Below are 15,938 nucleotides of genomic sequence, written 5' to 3'. Positions count from 1 at the left end.
ACACACACAATCAAACAAGTCACCGAGCCTGACCACCCGATCCACAATGTCGCCTCTTGCGACCAGGATAGGTTGTTTAGGACCTATTGTACCCAGGAATCCCAATGGGGTGCATGGTACACATGTCATTTGCAAATAGGGGCGTACATTCACGAAGTTTAATATTCGCTCTAGTCAGTCTCCCAGACCTGAAGAATTCTTTTTAAAATGAAACTAACTCAAGTCTAGAACGATTTGGCAACTGAAGTCCAGATTGCCTGAGCTCTAGTAAACATTGTTCTGGGCTCCAATTGTATTTTATTTTGTATTTTGTAGATATATATTTTTAAATAAGACAACCGTATTTCTGGGACTTAATGGTAGTTTATATTCGCTCATTCCTCCTGTGGTAGGAAGTCATAGAGATATGATCTCGGGTGGGGGAGTTTGTGAAAGTCATTTTATTCACAAACAATACAAGTATTGGCTGCGGGTTCGTACAGGTGTAAATGTATAATATATACAGTTGGACAAGCAGGCGGAAACCTGTTACACGATCTTAAGACAGATCAGCTTCTTTCAACAGTTCTAGGTTCAAAATGTAACGTCATTTGATTTATTGTAATTTAAAGTCAGAACCTAACAGAACAATCTTCCACATCGAGGCTCAGTGTCACATTCCCAACATATTCCGTTAAAAATCTGCCGAAACCAGGTTAATGCTCCCAACCAAAACCGCTCTTTGACCTCATTCTGGGGCGGTTCAAGGTTCTTGGATGGGCGTGCACGGGTTGTTGGTAGCCCTGTTTCTCTTGAGGTTTTCTACCATTGCCTTGAAGTCGGCGAACTTGGCTAGAGAGAAAATGTGATGAGGATCCTGCATCGAAACGACAGACTTGACTTCATCTCTGGCCTTGACCTTGCCAGCTATGCCGACGCCAAGGGCAAAGACGTTGCTGGCATGCTGTAGTTCGGAGGCCGCGCGACGGATGTCAATGCCACAGTTGGACTGGCCATCGGTCACGATCAGGGTGTCTTTCACGGTGAAGTCACGCATGCCTGGAGGTTATTGATAATACATTTGTTAACGGTACGATAAGCATGAATATATAATTAAACATCACCGGGTTCCACTAGAGACATGTGTGTTACGTGTGTGTTAAAAAAAAGAGAAAAAAAAGAACTCTTCAACAAAAAGACTCAAAATCTCTAAATCGGCAAGAAGATATAGAAGAATAAAACTGCACAGATTTCAAAATTTCAAGATTTCGTTAAATGTGAACTACCTTAAAAAATTGAATTTAAATCGTAAATGGTAGCAAATACTGAACCGGATGCCATCGTTTTTGCCTTTGTGAATGATAAATATTTTTTTAAACTTTCTATTCAAGTGCATTAAACACACCACGGTCACATTTCGTATTAAGTGATTAAGTGCAAGCCGAATTAAACAGCCCAGTAGCCCTAGTGATTTTACGACTTACCATAAAGGAAAGTGAAAACTTTCTTCAAGCCAGTCTGCAGCGCATTTCCGGTACACGTGTTCCCCTTGTAGTGCCTGAGTCTCCGCACCTTTTCCTTTAAGTCAAAAGGATTCTGCGAGTCGCTGAATCGGTGGATGACGGTGACGTTACTAGCAAACTGGACCATGGCGAGGCGGTTGTTGGTGTTGAGGGGCCCAAAACCACCGCAAAATAAGTCAATCATCATAACCACGCCATCTTTCATCAGCTCGAAATCGTCACTTTCAATGGAACCGGAAGAATCGAGGACAAGAAGGATATCCCGAATAGTTGATCTGGTTCCGGACCCACCATTACCGATGCTGTTGGAGCCGCCATTACCGTTTCCTGTGCCGCCATTGCCGTTACCACCTGTGTTGCCATCAATTCCGTTACCGCCGTTGTTGCCGCCATTATTGCCACCATTGCCGTTCCCAAGGCTGCCGTTGTTGCCGCCGTTGTTGCTGCCGTTGTTGCCACCGTTGTTGATGCCATTGTTGCCGCCATTGTTACCACCATTGTTGCCAACACCGTTGCCGCCATTACCGCCCCCGTATCCCCCAGTGTTGCCGCCGTTCCCTCCACTGTTATCGCCGTTGCCGTTGTTGCCCCCGAAGTGGTTGAGGAAATCGTCGTCGAAATTAGTACCAACAACGTCAGGGTTTTGAAACTCCTGCGATGTGTTGTTCCCTAGGGTGGGAAAGCAGGCATTTGACATCAAGACACGCATAGTATTGTTATCCTACTACAGTTGCTTTACAAAAACGAAATGCTGTGTTTAGCAGATTTATACAAGAAGAATTCAGCGAGCACCAGGAAATAATCAAACAGTCTGTCATAGCATGTCTGGCTATGATCGTGGGTTCGAATCCTCGTTAGTCCCAATTATGTTTCAAGGTTTGTCGCCGAAGTGGTAAACGACTGAGGCCTGTGTCACTTTGGTCTTACTGCCAATATAAAGCTGACATGCCGTGATATAACTGAAATATTGTTCAAAGCGGCGTTAAACCTCACTTACTCATTTCACTCACTCACTCGTGGAGCGATTCTCGTGATGTCAATCACTGCATTGTCTAGTCCAGACTCGGATTATTTACAGACCGCCGTCATATAGCTGGAATATTGCTGAGTGCGGCGTTAACAACAGACAAACACTCACTCACGAGCATGAGACACACCATTTCCCTCACCCATCTTAACTAACTATTATGATTTCGGTCACCCTACCTAGGTAGTGGCCCACGTCGATCACCTGCACCAGCTCATCCTCAGGGGGGCAGCCGCACCCCTCGCGAACCACCTGCCGGCGTCTCTCGAGGGTACCGAACGCCAGAGTGCTCCACTCCGCCCATGGGCTAACCTTGCAAGGTTCCTCGCTGTTGGCTGCCCGGATGTTTTCATCGTTGAGCGGCGCGTTAGACGTTGGAACGTCGACCACCTCGCCGTTGACGGTACAGAAATCCGCCAAGGGATCGTTGGGGTCGTCGAAGCTGTCATCGAGCAGTTTAATGATGATTTTTTTGATAGCCTTCATCTTCTGCTTGTATTGATGGCGCAGGTTCTTCAGTTTGGTCTTGAGGAAGCTGTTTGCGCTCTTGCAAGCGTTCTGGCGTTTCTGTCCGACATGCTGGTACGCAGTTTCTTCTACCTGCGACTGGTCATTCTGATAGCTCACGTCCAGGCGCGTCTTGTTTGTCTTTTTCACCTCTTTCCGGATCAGTTGATGACTACCGGGCGCTTGGCCCCCGGCCGGAAACCCTGCGTTACCGAGCCACTGTAGATGGTCAGGCAACTGGTAACGTTTGTCTGAGGGTGGGGCCACACTGAGGGCGTTGGACACGCCCAATATACTCACTATCACCAGGGTGATCAGGCCTACGCTGCTCGCCATTCTTGTATCTGTATTGATAAAATGAGTCAATTAATTACCATTACTAAGTCAGTGAGTTTCACTTGGCGACAAACTTATCGTCATGAGAGTTAACAGTAGCAATGGGACTGTGGTGTAGCGTTGTGGTTAAAGCGTTCGCTCGTCATGCCAAAGACCCGGGTTCAATTCCCCACTACGCTTCAAGGTTCGCACATTGAGGAATGGGTGAGTGAGTGAGAGTCAGATGGGTTCACGTCGCGTCCAGGAGTAGCTCGGGGATATGAGGGTGTTGAACGTGGAAAATGGACATCAAAATATTGTACCTTATGTGTCTAATAAAACTGGTTAAAGTATACTGAAGTGCTAACCACTTATACACCCGTCTCAGTTTCGGAATATTTTCTAGAGATTCTATATTCTATACTAAGTATATTTCAATGCCTATGGCGTTTCCGGAAATACAGAGATGACCAGTTTCTCTAGTTTGGGTTTAAGTCGGTACACGTTGCCGAGCACTCATTGCAAGCAGTGGACTTATATCTGCGTACAACAACGGGCTGACATGTCATACTTACGCACGCACGCACGCACGCACGCACGCACGCACGCACGCACACACGCACACACACAAATAAAAATGCCCCCCCCCAAAAAAAAAAATAAAAAAAATAATAATAATAAAAAAAAATATAAATAAATAAATAAAAAAAAATAAAAATATATATATATAATTTTTTTGGGGGAAATTGGGAACATGTTCGCTGAACATGCCGGATGCCTTGTAAATGATGTATTGTCAACAACAACAACAAAAAACAACAGTGGCCGAAACAACATTCTACTGGCGCTACTGTCAATTTCAGTGTAGGAAGTCTCCCAGGCCATACGGAATAATAAATATGGAGTCAAGTTCAAGTCTTGATTGCCTTAGCTACTGAAATTAAGGATGGTTCTGGGCTCTATTTGGATTATATTATATATATGTTGTAGATATATATTTTAAAATAAGATCCACACAGCAAATATATATATTCTGATACTAATACTGGAGCGTAAAAGTCTTGGATGTGAAAAAGTTGGAATCAGTGCTGCTGGTTTTTGCCTCGTCAGGATTTTTTTAAATGGAATTTCGCCATTTTTTTTCACTTTATTTCTGGGCTAAATGTTAAACTAAATGCAGTGTTGACGACCTAGCTGGGATAGCGTAGTGGTTAAAGCGTTTGCTGGTCACGCCGAAGGCCCGGGTTAGATTCCCCATATGGGTACAATGTATGAAGCCCATTTATAGTGTTCCCCCCGTCCTTGATATTGCTGGGGTATTGCTATAAGCGGCATAAAACCTGCCTCACTCACTGGGCGGGATCCAGTTTGTGCATAAAATACAATATGCGCCACAAGGACAACGATTCAGTGGCTTGAGTTTATCTACAAGCGAAAGCACTGTTTAACGTTCAGCATAATGCCTCTCCGTTAAGGGTTTTCCTAACCCCACAGAAACAATAAACCAAAGTATCCAAACAATCCTTCAAACAAATTCAGATGAAATCACGACCACAACAAACATCATGGCCGTATAACGTTGATCAGTGTGGCTATTGTTTCGTGGCGTGGACAACAACAAATTTCCAAGTTTGGTTTTCATTAAGACTTAATAGCCGAATATTTCCCCTGTCTGAATCTCATTATCCGCCCCCGAGGTCGTCGACAAAGCTGGTATATATTCCCTATTGGCAGAGATGGCGGAGCCTGAGGCAGCGCATTGCATTAACGCGGTGTGGAGTTCAGGAGTCACAGTACTAATGATTTAAAGACGGATCCAGGTTTGAATCACTACTTCCCCTGTCCTACTAAGACTAGTTTTTCCGTAATTGTTCAAGAGAAACGGGACTGGGACCAATTTGCACTCGTCGCAAGTTTAAATTAGGTCATAAAAACAATAGGTTACTCGCTCTAACTTTAATTTGAGGTGGCACTTATACATTGTCATATTACTTTATTATCCAAATTGATTGTGCTAACTACAATGTCCCATAATTACGCTTGCGATTTCTGATCCTTCGACCACTAGTTTCTTATTCTTACCAACATGTTTATGTTCGACCGACACTGTAGCAATTATCTAAGGTGGTTGCTAGATGGGTTCTCGTTCGGCTGTGTATGGGCTCTAGGTGGGTTCTAGCTAGGCAGGCGGGGTTCAAGGTGGGTTCTAGATGGGCTCTATACGGGTTCTAGGTGGGTTCTATATGGGTTCTATATGGGTTCTAGTTAGGTTCCAGTTGGGTTCTGGATGGACTCTCTATGGGTTCTAGTTGGGTTCTGGATGGGCTCTATGTGGGTTCTAGATGGGTTCTGGATGGGTTCTAGGTGGGTTCTGGGTGGGCTCTAGTTGGGTTCTGGATGGGCTCTATGTGGGTTCTAGATGGGTTCTGGGTGGGTACTAGTTGGGTCCTGGACGGGCTCTATGTGGGTTCTAGATGGGTTCTTGGTGGGTTCTAGTTGGGTTCTGGATGGGCTCTATGGGGGTTCTAGGTGGGTTCTGGGTGAGCTCTATGTGGGTTCTAGATGGGTTCTTGGTGGGTTCTAGTTGGGTTCTGGACGGGCTCTATGTGGGTTCTAGATGGGTTCTTGGTGGGTTCTAGTTTGGTTCTGGATGGGCTCTATGTGAGTTCTAGGTGGGTTCTCGGTGGGCTCTATGTGGGTTCTAGATGGGTTCTTGGTGGGTTCTAGTTGGGTTCTGGATGGGCTCTATGTGGGTTCTAGATGGGTTCTTGGTGGGTACTAGTTGGGTTCTAGACGGGCTCTATGTGGGTTCTAGATGGGTTCTTGGTGGGTTCTAGTTGGGTTCTGGATGGGCTCTATGTGGGTTCTAGATGGGTTCAAGGTGGGTTCTAGTTGGGTTCTGGATGGGCTCTATGTGGGTTCTAGGTGGGCTCTATGTGGGTTCTAGATGGGTTCTTGGTGGGTTCTAGTTGGGTTCTGGATGGGCTCTATGTGGGTTCTAGGTGGGTTCTGGGTGGGCTCTATGTGGGTTCTAGATGGGTTCTTGGTGGGTTCTAGGTGGGTTCTGGACGGGCTCTATGCGGGTTCTAGATGGGTTCTTGGTAGGTTCTAGTTGGGTTCTGGGTGGGCTCTATGTGGGTTCTAGGTGGGTTCTGGGTGGGCTCTATTTGGGTTCTAGTTGGGTTCTGGATGGGCTCTATGTTGGTTCTAGATGGGTTCTAGTTGGGTTCTGGATGGGCTCTATGTGGGTTCTAGGTGGGTTCTGGGTGAGCTCTATGTGGGTTCTAGATGGGTTCTTGGTGGGTTCTAGTTGGGTTCTGGACGGGCTCTATGTGGGTTCTAGATGGGTTCTTGGTGGGTTCTAGTTGGGTTCTGGATGGGCTCTATGTGGGTTCTAGATGGGTTCTTGGTAGGTTCTAGTTGGGTTCTGGGTGGGCTCTATGTGGGTTCTAGTTGGGTTCTGGGTGGGCTCTATGTGGGTTCTAGTTGGGTTCTGGATGGGCTCTATGTTGGTTCTAGATGGGTTCTAGTTGGGTTCTGGATGGGCTCTATATGGGTTCTGGATGGGCTCTATATGGGTTCTAGTTGGGTTCTGGATGGGCTCTATATTGGTTCTAGGTGGGTTCTAGTTCTGATGGGCTCTTTATGGGTTCTAGGTAGGCTCTATATGTGTTCTAGATGTGTTTTAGGTGGGTTCTGGATGGGCTCTTTATGGGTTCTAGGTGGGTTCTGGATGGGCTCTTTATGGGTTCTAGGTGGGTTCTAGATGGGCTCTTTATGGGTTCTAGGTGGGTTCTGGATGGGCTCTATATTGGTTCTAGGTGGGTTCTAGTTGGGCTCTATATGGGTTCTAGGTATGTTTTAGGTTGATTCTGGATGGGCTCTTTATGGGATCTAGATGGGCTCTTTATGGGTTCTAGGTAGGCTCTATATGGGTTCTAGATGTGTTTTAGGTGGGTTCTGGATGGGCTCTTTATGGGTTCTAGGTGGGTTCTGGATGGGCTCTTTATGGGATCTAGATGGGCTCGATATGGGTTCTAGATGTGTTTTAGGTGGGTTCTGGATGGGCTCTTTATGGGTTCTAGGTGGGTTCTAGATGGGCTCTATATGGGTTCTAGTTGGGTTCTAGATGGGCTCTACATGGGTTCTAGGTGGGTTCTAGATGGGCTCTATATGGGTTCTAGATGGGTTTTAGGTGGGTTCTAGGTGGGCTCTATATGGGTTCTAGATGGGTTTTAGGTGGGTTCCAGATGGGCTCTATATGGGTTCTAGGTGGGTTCTGGGAGGGCTCTTTATGGGTTCTCGGTGGGTTCTAGATGGGTTTTAGTTGGGTTCTAGATGCGACCACAGCACACTTCTGTCATTTCCCCGAAAAATAGCTCCTATCTAGTCTTTTATGTCAATGAAGCTATAGCATATTTCAATATGTAAACATGATCCTTGACTGACATTTAGTCCATGAAATCTTGTATTACGCAATACATTTCTCTAAAACTAAACCAAATAATTTTCCTGATGCTGATTGAGCCTAGCTAGACTTCTGCATCTATACATATTGGTTTGGTTTTCATAAAATATATAATTTATATTCCACGTCATGGTGCAGGACAAACACGATCCAAGCTTAGACAGTGCATGACCATATTCTTCATCCCATTACAGACGGATCTGAGTTTAGACAGTGCCACTTTCTTGTCCTCGCAAAACTCGTGTTCTCTTCCTGTTCTTTAACCTCAATTACGCGTGTGTCCCTCCTCCCCTTATCCAGCATGGAAACCACATGGCCCGCCACAACAATTACACAGGCGTTACTCCGAGCAACATGGCCGCTGCGATAACCCGTTCCACCTGGTGCTTATCAAATAATGTCGGTACAGTTGGATGATCAAACACGTGACATTATGATATGCACTTGAGGAAATATACAAGCTTAAATGCGAGGCTGGATTAGTGTAGCGTCACGTGCTGGAGTGAGGAGTAATTGTTTCCCTCTCGTTAGGACAGGGGGATGTCTCACACGTGTCAGCGTCTCGCTTTGCTTATTGTGTAAAACGCTTATCCTCTCTACTTCCAAATAGGTTCCAAATATCAGCAAACTCTGACAAATATTCGTGCAGATACAGGATTTATTTGCGTTCACGGCCATGTTTAAACCAATTTGCTTCTGTCGTGTACGATATGGGACGGAAATAGCATGGATCGTGGTGTTGTTGGCTGGGCAGAGCGCGGGGAACAAGTAGATGTCTGTGGCCTCGGAACAATGGCACAACAAGATCAAACTATGTGCACTGAAAGGTTCCACTCGTGCATTTGTACACGTACGTACGTGCGAACGCGAGCGGCTGTAAGTTGTTGGGTGGGCAGCGCAAGCTGTTTGCGCAGCGTTCGGAATAGCTGTCGGTTCGCGACTAACGGGATCAGGTGGTCAGGCTCGCTGACTTGGTTGATGCATGTCATCGTATCCCAATTCCGTGGATCGATGCTCATGCTGCCAATCACTGGATTATCTGATCCAGACTCGATTATTTACAGACCGCTGTCATATAACAAGAATATTGCAGAGTGCGGCGTTAAACAACGCACAAACAAACACAACTGACTGTTTTTTATACTGTGGCCAATTACCCAGCTGCCAGCCGGTCCGCTAAAAATCTACCAAGTCATCTCTTCCCAACTATCTAGAATATACTCTCAACATAAGCATTTTTTAAGGATAAATACCCATACATTGTAAAATGTTTGCTTGGCGTTGCACTCCAATATTCAAAATATATACAAACCAGTGATTGATAGTATGAGCAACCTACCAAACCAACATGCATCAACCAAGTGAGTGAGTGAGTATGGTTTTACGCCGCTTTTAGCAATATTCCAGCAATATCACGGCGGGGGAGACCAGAAATGGGCTTCACACATTGTACCCATGTCGGGAATCGAACCCGGGTTTCCGGCGTGACGAGCGAACGCTTTAACCACTAGGCTACCCGACCGCCCCGCATCAACCAAGTCACTGAGTGAGTGAGTTGGGTTTAACGCCACTTTTAACATTATTCCAGTTATATCATGGCGTGTCAGCTTTATGTGGGAGGAAAGCCCGAAGTGATGCAGGTCTCAGACGTTTACCACTTCGGTGAAATCCACGAGCACGGGTATGGTGCTGACAAACCTAGAAACATAATCGGGGCGAACCGGGATTCGAACCCTCGATCATAGGTTTCTGGCGTGTCCAAGGGACGCAACTCTGCACAGCGGATCGCGGCGCTTTAGACGACTGGGCCACCCGTGCCCCCAACAAGTCACTGAGCCTAACCACCCGATCCACTAAGTCGCCTCTCATGACCAGTATAGTTTGTAGGGATCAATTCTAACCCGGAATTTACGCGGGGTTATTGTAAATTGAGGATTGAGAATCTTGTCCATTTTAATCATTATTGGTCAGTGGTATTCAAAATGTGACAGAATAATGAGTGAGCTGGATTTTTTAGGCCGCCTTAAACATTATTCCAGTTATACCACGGCGTTGCAGTTAAATGTGGGAGGAAACGCTGAAAGCAGATTAATTAGGAGATACTGGGCAGCTGCGTGTTCGTCACAGTGTCAAGACGTGTTATGTATGAGAGTGAGTGAGTGAGTGAGTGAGTATTGTTCTATACTGCATTTAGCAATACTCAAGCAATATTTGGACGAGGGACACCATATATGGACTTCACACATATGGGGAATTGAACCTTGATCTTCGGTGTGACGAACGAACGCTTTAACCACAAGGCTACCGCAGCGTCCTTTCGTGTTCGAAGAGTGCGTACGAGTGCGTGTGAATGCACGTGTAAGTATGGGCAAATGTGTGTTAATTGCGAATGATTACTGCGCATTTGAAATTCCCACGTAAGTTACACCCTTGCAGACGGCGATCAAAACTGAAAAGACCTTAAGACGAAACAACGCTCCGAGAGAATCGTGGTTCGTCCAGGACAGATAATGAAAGACAGTTGCGGAAATCGCTGTCCGAGATTAAAAGCAGGTTTCTGCTGAAATGTTACCCATGGACTTCAACACTATACATTTACACTACTGACACTATGAGGTGAGGGGAATTTTGCGATAAAGTACACATTTTGAGTTACGTCATAATAGGCTGACGTCATGGTGCTGTTTAAATTACCTCCCTTGTGATTTAACGTATTCTTGGTAACATCGTTCTTTCATTACTGTCAAGCAAGATGGCGCATCCACATCAATTACTGATCGGTGAAATAGTTATATAAACTTGTCGAATATATGAATATTATTACTTTGGAAGATATATGGCAAGATTATGCCATCAACCATCTCTAATTTCACTGCGGATTCTCATTGTCCTCGCGTAGGAGTGGGTGAGTGAGTGAGTGAGTGAGTGAGTGAGTGAGTTGGGTTTAACGCCGCTTTTAACAGTATTCCAGTTATATCGCGGCGTGTCAGCTTAATGTGGGTGGAAAGCCCGAAGTGATGCAGATCTCAGACGTTTACCACTTCGGTGAAACCCATGAGCACGGGTATGGTGCTGACAAACCTAGAAACATAATCGGTGCAAACCGGGATTCGAACCCACAATCATAGGTTTCTGGCGTGCCCAAGGGACGCAACTCTGTACAGCGAATCGCGGCGCTTTAGACGACTGGGCCACCCGAATGAATGCGCTGACCTCGAGGCTACCCCACACCAGTGTATTGTTGAGTTGAGATCAGGTAGCCCAGTGGTTAAGGTGTTCGCGCATCACGTCGAAACACTGGGTCGATTCCAGATTTGTACCATATGTGAAGACGATTCTTCACCCCCCCCCCCCCCATTACTTCCCGTCGTGATGTTACCGGGATGTTGAAAAGCGTAAAGCAATACCGCGCCCACACACTACGTCGTTGGAGAATGCTTCTTACAGTCGATACATACTCCAATCTTAAAACATTACCAGTCAATTGAAAATTTAATCAAATCAACTATTAACTGTCGGTTTTAATGTACCATTAACTAGTCCCATATGCATCAGAAAACGGGGAAGGCAGCTGAGATTTTCGAAAAGTCGCATGTCAACCGCAAGACAAAACATATCCAAGTCACGTGACCTCTATTCACAATTTGCCGATTATAAAGGACAAAAGTAGCGGCCGACTCAGAATAGCAATATTTTCTTTCCAAATCGTCAGCTATGCACCAAGGTCGAAGGTTGACCACCGCCACATTGCAACGTCCTGACTCCAATATTTATCTAACAGTTGTGTCTGGTTGCCAACCACTAAGTATTTATCTGAGCCATATAGGTAAATATAATACGTATGTGCTTAGCCCACTGTGATATTGATGTCGTGTGAGCTTACGACATGGAACCGACTTCGTTCTAAACCAGACACAGCAGCCCTGTGTTATGGCTTCCAATGACGGGCCACGTGTCACCTTGACCTTTACAGATATAGGCATAATGATTACCATATCGCGACTATTTTTAGACAAATGTTTACGCTTCAACTTATAAACAAAATAATATTTAAAGGTTACCAGAAATTGGAATAAATGGCGATTTATATATTTCAGATTTTAGATCCAATGTTGTGACATTGGTTTTAAGCCGTATTGAGCAGTTTTCGAACCAAACGACGACGGAAACAAATGGTTTTTACCTTTAACCATGATGGGAATCGAACCCAGGTTTACCGCGTGACGAGGAATCACTTTAACCACTGAGCTACTCCAACAAGGTTGTAGTGTGCATTGTATGTTTTACATTGTAAAACACCGATCTTTTATGATTCTTTCAAAAGCTGTAACAGTTACTTAACCCCATTATTTGACAACATCCCATTAACCCCCAACCTCCTTCCTCCCCTCCCAAGGGTAATTGACTTCCTCTGCTTCAGAACAACATGGTAGAGTATAGGAGAGCGTATACTTACAGAAGGTAGCGGTACAGAGACGGCGGAAACTTAGATATTTGAAATTTGATATTTTTAATATAACATTATTCAGCCGACAAGGCGATGACGCACTGAAAGACGTACATTGACATTTGAAAATGTGTCATGAAAAGGAAAATACTATCCAGTATAAAACCTAAGCAAAAATATACATTGTGGGGTTTCCTAAGTTTTTTTTCCGTGTTTGTGCCTCGGAATGCTCTACAGAGCAATGCTGGCATTGTGTCGTAATGGAAATGCACTTAATGCATGTGGCTGCGATGCTGGAAAACAAGCTCGTGCCATATACGCCTGATTTAATAAAGGATTATCTGACAAGTAGGAAACTGACAGCTTTACAGAATTATTCTATAAAGTTAGATAACATCGTTCATACTTTGTACAGCAATTAGAGAGCATCCATTTGATTTCTGTGGGGTGGCGCGAATCTATTTTAAATGGAAACTTTGTTCAGAAATATGCCCCAAATGAATCGTTTCTGGTAGTCGGGGAAAAATTGAATAGTTTGTTTGAAATTTCAATTTTAGGTTTTAATAATTTCTTGAATTTAAGTTATTAATAACATACTCATTTGTACCCAAACGTAAAAAAAATGTGTTAATAGTGTAAAATGCATAGATTTTGTTATGTTTGATGGTGTTCGTTAGCGTACCAAAGATTATTCCACACACACACACACACACACACACACACACACACACACACACGAATACAAATAAAATTGGAAACTCCCTTCGGGGGAAATTAAGCTCGAGACAGTTTTATGACAAAAACATTCACCTGCAATGTGTCTACAGTTGAAACATTGCATAGAAATTAGTTTCATAATCCAAAAGCACTTAAGAAATATGCAGGTCATTTAAAATAATGTATCTCTACAAATATTATTTCCAAAGAACTGTTGTTTGAATTGAAAGTCAGGTGAACTGGAAACGCACATTAACCCGACTTGACCTCAGTGTTGGACATCAGTTTTTGTTTTACTAATATTCCACCGCCGCCGCGATGTAGCAATACAGCCGTAGTTATGTACCTATCTAGAACAATGCCACATGTATTGCTGAAACTGGAACCATCTTTCTTGGGCGGTAACGGGAACTGTCTGACCACACTGAGTCGGGGCCAGGTAACTCACAGATTGACCTGCACGGTTACTCACAGATGTACCTGCACGGTTACTCACAGATGTACCTGCACGGTTACTCACAGATGTACCTGCACGGTTACTCACAGATGTACCTGCACGGTTACTCACAGATTTACCTGCACGGTTACTCACAGATTTACCTGCACGGTTACTCACAGATTGACCTGCACGGTTACTCACAGATGTACCTGCACGGTTACTCACAGATGTACCTGCACGGTTACTCACAGATTTACATGCACGGTTACTCACAGATTGACCTGCACAGTTACTCACAGATTTACCTGCACGGTTACTCACAGATTTACCTGCACGGTTACTCACAGATTGACCTGCACGGTTACTCACAGATGTACCTGCACGGTTACTCACAGATGTACCTGCACGGTTACTCACAGATGTACCTGCACGGTTACTCACAGATTTACCTGCACGGTTACTCACAGATTGACCTGCACGGTTACTCACAGATTTACCTGCACGGTAAGTCACAGATGTACCTGCACGGTCTCTCACAGATTTACCTGCACGGTTACTCACTGATTTACCTGCACGGTTACTCACAGATTTACCTGCACATTTAACATAGATGTACCTGCACAGTTACTCACAGATTTACCTGCACAGTTACTCACAGATTTACCTGCACGGTTACTCACATATTTACCTGCACGATTACTGACAGATTGACCTGCACGGTTACTCACATATTTACCTGCACGATTACTCACATATTTACCTGCACAGTTACTCAAAGATGTACCTGCACGGTTACTCACATATTTACCTGCACGATTACTCACATATTTACCTGCACGGTTACTCACATATTTACCTGCACGATTACTCACATATTTACCTGCACGATTACTGACAGATTTACCTGCACGATTACTGACAGATTTACCTGCACGATTACTGACAGATTTACCTGCACGATTACTCACAGGTTACTCAAAGACTTACATGCACGGGGTCTGCAATACTGCTCATTATGACATATACTTTACTAAAGGGTAAACTATATTCAGATATATTCTGTATGTTGTATTCTGTTTATTTTAGAAATAAACGACGAGTGGGAGTTGTTTATCGTACAATAAAACACTGCAGGGAGAATAAACCATAGAGGCGCAGCCCTCAGTGGTCTATTCTCCCTCAGTGTTTTATTGTACGATAAACAACGACCACGAATCGTTTATTTCTTATATGAAATATCAACATTATGTACATCTTTGAGGATGTTGATAAAATGTATACTGTGGTTGCAACAACATAGATCATAAATGAATTTAATCTGTAACATACCCAAGGGTAAACTATATTCAGATATATTTTGTACACTGTTTATCGGAAAATCAATTAGAAAACAATTGGAGCATGGTTTTTATGATAAAAAAAATTCTATTCTGCAAATTAAACGTTCTGTTTTAAAAACGTTACATTGACATTTAATGGTCAAATGTATTGGTCAAGCGTCCAACCTACGACGCCCTTTCCAGAGTGTGGATTTAGAATCCCAAGACGAAACACTGTTTGAATATAATAGAAATTGGCCACAAATGAAACAAATTAGAGAATTAATAAATTTGTTTTCCCTTAACCTTAGTTTTTGAATAAGAATATTACCATTATTTGAGAAACCAATAACCAGACGAAAAAGCTCAATTGTAAATTATATACAAGTATATTAAAAATGAACCATAATTTGAAAGAAAAAACACAAAAATTCTACAATAATAGTTTTTAGAAAAATCGTGTACACCAACAAAATCGTGATCAGTGGTGATGAGATGCTACCGAGAGGCATTAGAGCCTCGTTCACTCACTCCTGCTGATCAGGGTTGTACAATACTTGACATAACACATGCTAACCTTACCGTTGAAGCGCTGACGGGCACCGACCGATGTGTGTTAGTAGGGGAGTGCTAAGTCTCGGAGGACGTGTAGTATATATAGTATACCTGGCTACCCCGCCTTGTTGGTATTATCACTTGTGTGGTGTGTAGCTTTGAGGAACTTCTTTCTTCCTTGACTGAGCCACGAATGGAGACCACGGCTTAAGAGTAAACATGACGAACCCAACGCGTGGTGTACATACACTGTCGACAGCCATGCGCAAATCATCAGATAGGGGGGAATTTGCAATCAGCCAATCACACGAAGGATGGCTTGAAAAGTTGAAGAAAATACTCCAAAAGATTTTAGTTTTTTAAACCCGTGACATATACGTTTTTATGGGAAACTTTTCAAGTGCAATTTTGGTCGTTTGTTTACATGCGAACCGAAAGTCCTTTAACTTTAGTATCGAGGTCGAAAACATATGTATTATTTACTATCTGTAAACATTGAATACTCATTTCAAATGAAGCACATGGAGGACTATTGTTGATTTCTTAAAATAACATGGCATGATCGCAATTAACATCCGTAATTGCTATTACATGTGACTATTTGTTTCTCTCCATGAACCCACGTACTTCAGTGAGGGCTCT

The 15,938-nt window shown here is 43.9% G+C and overlaps 1 protein-coding gene across 3 annotated transcripts; it reads right to left on the bottom strand.

Moving 5' to 3' along the window:
- Positions 1–422: 422 nt before the first annotated feature.
- LOC124144820 lies at positions 423–15,549 on the bottom strand. Of its 3 annotated transcripts, XM_048389633.1 has the most exons (5): positions 15,324–15,535; positions 2,709–3,380; positions 1,978–2,171; positions 1,464–1,896; positions 423–1,038 (listed from the first exon to the last, which is right to left on the bottom strand). In XM_048389633.1, exons 2-5 carry the CDS (start codon positions 3,370–3,372, stop codon positions 743–745), a joined length of 1,587 nt encoding a protein of 528 aa, XP_048245590.1. In that variant the 5' UTR covers positions 3,373–3,380; positions 15,324–15,535; the 3' UTR covers positions 423–742. The 3 variants fall into 3 exon arrangements, with proteins under 3 accessions (XP_048245590.1, XP_046370364.2, XP_046370362.2); XM_046514408.2 differs by having other exon boundaries at positions 1,464–2,171; positions 15,408–15,549; XM_046514406.2 differs by having other exon boundaries at positions 1,464–2,171.
- Between the last annotated feature and the right edge of the window lie 389 nt (positions 15,550–15,938).

Source organism: Haliotis rufescens, unplaced genomic scaffold (assembly GCF_023055435.1).
Source record: "Haliotis rufescens isolate VD_foot unplaced genomic scaffold, xgHalRufe1.0.p SCAF_8, whole genome shotgun sequence".
Taxonomy (NCBI): Eukaryota; Metazoa; Mollusca; class Gastropoda; order Lepetellida; family Haliotidae; genus Haliotis; species Haliotis rufescens.
The sequence above is the reverse complement of the archived record's forward strand: the minus strand, read 5'-3'. Positions and strand labels throughout refer to the sequence as shown.